At 34.4% G+C, this 4,688-nt stretch overlaps 1 protein-coding gene across 1 annotated transcript; it reads right to left on the bottom strand.

The window, feature by feature from the left end:
* Positions 1-556: 556 nt before the first annotated feature.
* On the bottom strand, positions 557-3,016 carry LOC108743713 (transient receptor potential-gamma protein-like; the record flags this gene model as incomplete). The annotated part of the gene is made up of 4 exons (XM_018479301.1): positions 2,812-3,016; positions 1,715-1,999; positions 1,070-1,385; positions 557-980 (listed from the first exon to the last, which is right to left on the bottom strand). Coding segments are annotated over exons 1-4 (1,119 nt in total), but the record flags the coding sequence as incomplete, so codon positions are not given.
* Positions 3,017-4,688: the final 1,672 nt, after the last annotated feature.

The following is a 4,688-nucleotide window of genomic DNA, read 5'->3' as shown; positions in this document are numbered from 1 at the left end:
TTAATTTTCTAAGGATAGCACAGGGTCGAGTCGCTTTCATTAAACAGAAATCACTTGTATGCTCGTGAACGGTTAATTTAGAAGTTCGAAGAAGGTTGTTAAAGGTGTATGTTTGGAGCACGGCGTTGTACGGGTGCGAAACATGGACAGTGGGCGCGGCGAAAAAGAAAAGGTTAGAAGCTTTCGAAATGTGGTGTTACAGGCTAATGATAAGGATACCGTGGATAGAGAAGGTTGAATATGAAGAGGTATTAGAAAAAATAGGAGAACAGAAGATTCTATGGAAGTCAATAAGAAATAGGCAAGATAGGTTGGTAGGACACCTTCTCAGACAAGGTCTAGTCAAAAACATATTAGAGGCAGAAACTGAAGTTAGGAGAGGTAGAGGTAGACCTAGATTAGATTACTATTCGCAAATAGTTGAGGATGTGGGCTGTTCTAGTTTTAGGGAAATGCGAAGATTAGCGCAGGATAAGAAATAGTGGAGGTGCGTGTCCAATCAGTCTTAGGACTAACGACCTTATGATGATGATGATTGATATCCTATATTGCTTACCTTTTTATTATTTTTGCCTATACAAACAGCTACAGCTTGTTCAATAGCGGCTTCGTTAGGCGGTATAACTACAGGACTAGTATTTCTAGAAGCGCTGAATTTTTTTCGTTTTTTCTTGAGCAACGCCAGTCCACTTACAATACTGTGATGATTGTGATGCTCCTGGTGCTCTCCATGAACGGGCCGTTCAGCATTATCTAAACTGGGATTGGAATCTGACGCGCTAGATCCGTTGTCATCAGAAGCAGGACTATTACTGTGACTCCGTGAATGATGATGATGCCCATTTTCTTGGCAATTAGAATTGCATACGGAGTCTTCTGATCTGGAACGGCCAATGAGTCGAGACACTTTTCCTGTTTTGGCAGCTTCGATTATGGTTCCCCAGCGACGTTTGTGGGATGAAGATCTCTTCATGTTAAACCTAGAGGACGAACTAGATGAAGAAAACAAAGTCTCATACATTAACCTGACCTTCAAAAAGTTTGGAAATAATCCACAGAAACAGCTTACCAGTCATGTTTGGATGAAATTCTGTGATGGTTATGGTGGTGAATGTGATATGTTGGTCCTTCGTTGATGCTTCCTTGTGAGGACGAAACTGTGCTCTGTTGTTGCATTCTTCGTGGCGTCTGATTGAAAATTCCCGATAACGTTGATCCAAATATGTCATTGTGATTATGTCCTTCATGATTGTGGTGATTTTGTAGGGACGCGATAAATTCGGCGACAGGGGGTAACGGACCCGTAGAAGGAGACGGTTGTGGACCAATATTGAATCCTTTCATCAATCTTCTTTCTTTTTGTCTGTTCTTTTTACCACCAGCACCTGATACAACATATAGAATTCAGTAACTTGCACATTGCTGTAATAATTTAATAATATATACGGCTTAAATGTGAAGTTGGGTGCAAAAGAATACAATTAAATCCTCTGTCGGGAAAAAACGAAATGACTTTCCGAACAACCCTATACAAATAAATACAAGAAGAGAACAGTATCTCCATTTTCTCATTCGTTCGCAGGTTTTACCATGACCCTGTGTCTTCCTCCGTAATATTATTTCATTAATTGCAAAGCATGGTATGTATAACCTTGACCAACTAAATTATATGATAAAGAAAATGATATAAAATTGTAGCGGGAAATTGATTTACTAACATGCATGGCACCCATGACAAAGTGATCTGGTTTTTTTCTGAGTGGTATCAGACGAAGGTTCATAACCATTGCTTCCTCAAATTCGCAACTCAAATATGTTATTAAAGCTTTTTGAGCTTTAATGGTTAAATCTATTTCCTCGCCAGCGAGTTTGTCAGCTTTATTGATATCTTCAAGTGCTTCAGCATAATGGCAAAGTTTAGCTCTTGTAAGGGCTCTACCCAGAAGTGCTCTCTTATCATTTGGTACTTTAGTAACAGCAGTATTGAACTGTTCGAGCCCTTAGAAAATAACGGTGATATGAAACACAGTAAACGTTTATTCGGTCTTGTATTTACAGACAAAGGAGCTTTTTGTGTTGATCATATACAGGGTGTCGTTTATCTTTACATAATGAAATATCTTGATTGGATCCTATTATTTCGGAAAATTGAATGATTTAGAAAGAAAACTCGGTTGGTGAGCCGACTGGGACCTCGTTGTTAACCTTCAAGGGCATTTGACGATCAAGTATTTTTTTTAAGTGGGACCACACCAGCATTGAAAAAAACGGGAAATTCTTAAATCGAAAATACTCTTCAAATTAATTTGTTCTTAACTCATTAGTTAATTTTAGAAAATACTACAAATGGCGCGGTAAACGCCATCTGTAGTACGATGCTACATTTTAGGATTCGTATGCTCCAACAAGGTCCACTTGTGTGGATATCTACTTGATGAAACGAATCCCGGCGTAGCTAAGCTTAACGTGGTAGGCACGTTACCATAATCGAATAAAATAATTCGAAGTGGTGTGTGTTCTGTCGGAGCTGTCTGCGACGCGCTGATGAGATCCAAAGAGATCGACATCGCGATCAGCGTCTGGCAGTTACGACAGAATACAGACCACTTCGAATTATTTTATTCCATTATTTCATTGTTCAAAAGTTTGCATTCCCATTCAAAAAATTTGACCTGCAAATAACCTCGAAGTTTAAGGTCGAGATCCTAATTTAATTTCTCCTTTTAATTTTTTTTTAAATTATGGGACCCACTCAAGGTTTTATTACTTTAAAATAAATGATTTACCGTACAAATTGTTTAATTTGTTTACCTGGTTCAAAATTTTCCCTGAAGGTCAGAAAGTAGCCCCATTCTCTGAAGAGGGTTTCATACCCACAAATTTCTTTTTTTTCTATTCCAAACATTTTGATGTTTTTTTATTGTGCACGAGCAAAGAATCTAAAAATCCTTAAGAAATCTTCGCAAATAAGCAATTTTATAACGCGAAGTTTGTTACATTTTGACGTTTCAATAAGTATAGGCTATTTCGATTCATAGAAGTAACTTTTTCGAAACTTTAATATGAAATTTAACTCTGTGATAGATCAACTTTCTAATTGATCTAAAAATAAATTGAAATTGGTTTTTAATTTTTGATAGTAATTAATTAAAAAAACTAGTAGTGTATCGCAGTTTTTATTTTATTATTATTAATTTTTTTACGAATATGTATACGAACACTTACAAAACCTAAACTTAACACCTAAGCTACGTCACTGTGATCTACAAATTATTTATGTATTTATACTGAACTGGTAAAAAAGTTGCTTTAAAAATTAAGTAGATGAATTATTACTTTTTGAATTCCTATTGAAAATTTCATTTAAAAGAACAAATGCATGTATTCCAACAGAATATGTACACTACAAGTAATAAATATGAAAGCCCTACATACTTAAAATACAGAATAAATAATANCTGCGCATATTTACCCATACTATAATCAAATCAAAGAATAAATATTTGCAATTAGGTGGAAAATATATATTCCAGGGTATCAATAATCAACATTCGGAAGGTTGTGGTGAAATTTTTCCAACAACATTAAATAAATATACTAAGTAAATGTATTTGAAAAGTTCAAGAAGTAACTATTACTAGTAAAGAGTATTCATAAAAAATAAAAGCTTCACTTTAACATATCTAAATAATAAATGATATAGACCACTTTTGCGATGTATTCATAGTTACCGACCAAACCCAATTTTCGGATAAACTATTGTCTAGAAAAAATTAGTTACCTATCGAAAGAGCATGGGGCAGACCAATTTATCCCAGTAGCTTAGTCGTAGTTTAAATTGCCCTTATTTAAAATTAAAAATAGTTTCTACCGAAATCAGGTTTAGCTAGTGGATAAACAGGTTTTGTTTAGACCAAATTAGTTGGTCCGAAAAGCGATGTGCGTAGATTTCGCTAATTTGAAATTTAAAAACCAGTTTCCTTTAGGTGAAAGTAATTAATGCAGGAATCAGGTTCGGCTGGTAACATTTGAGGGTAAACCGGTTTCAATTAGATCAAACATGATTCGTCCTATTGCTCCTCGGATAAACTGGTTTCACCAGGACAGGACCAGTTTATCATAAAATCAGATTCTCTAAAAGCACTTAATACTTGCAACAAATAATAAATAATTGTGTTAATCGAAGAAATGTAGCGGTATCGTTCGTAAATGTCTTATTTTCTATATAAAAACAATTTTCAGCAAATTGTATAGGCTATTAACATTGTTTCCACTTAGTGAAAATTAGGATTAAATAAATAAACTGTGCTTATCTTTAAACGTATTTTGTTTGTAGAAGGTAGGCCTTATAAATACATTACAATTAAAATTTGTGTTTGTAATATGTATGTAACTAAAAAATCTGCCAAAAGGGATTACATTGTGCTTCTTCGAAATATTAATGATAAGTACATGATAATTACGAAAACTGACTTTTGTCCATAAATGGATAAATAAAATTATCAAAATATAAACATAAACTGTCAGTTTTAAATAATGACTTTTGGCAGATCCAAATGTGCCCATAATCAGCTTAGATAATTTTTAAGCACGTCTTCGATTTTTTATACATTTACAAAATTTGTCGCTAATAAAAGCATTTAAATATATAACTGCTACGGCTAGTTTTATTCTAGAGATAACGGTTT

This window comes from Agrilus planipennis, unplaced genomic scaffold (assembly GCF_000699045.2).
Source record: "Agrilus planipennis isolate EAB-ADULT unplaced genomic scaffold, Apla_2.0 scaffold1586, whole genome shotgun sequence".
Lineage (NCBI taxonomy): Eukaryota > Metazoa > Arthropoda > Insecta > Coleoptera > Buprestidae > Agrilus > Agrilus planipennis.
This window is presented reverse-complemented; position numbering and strand designations above follow the sequence as displayed.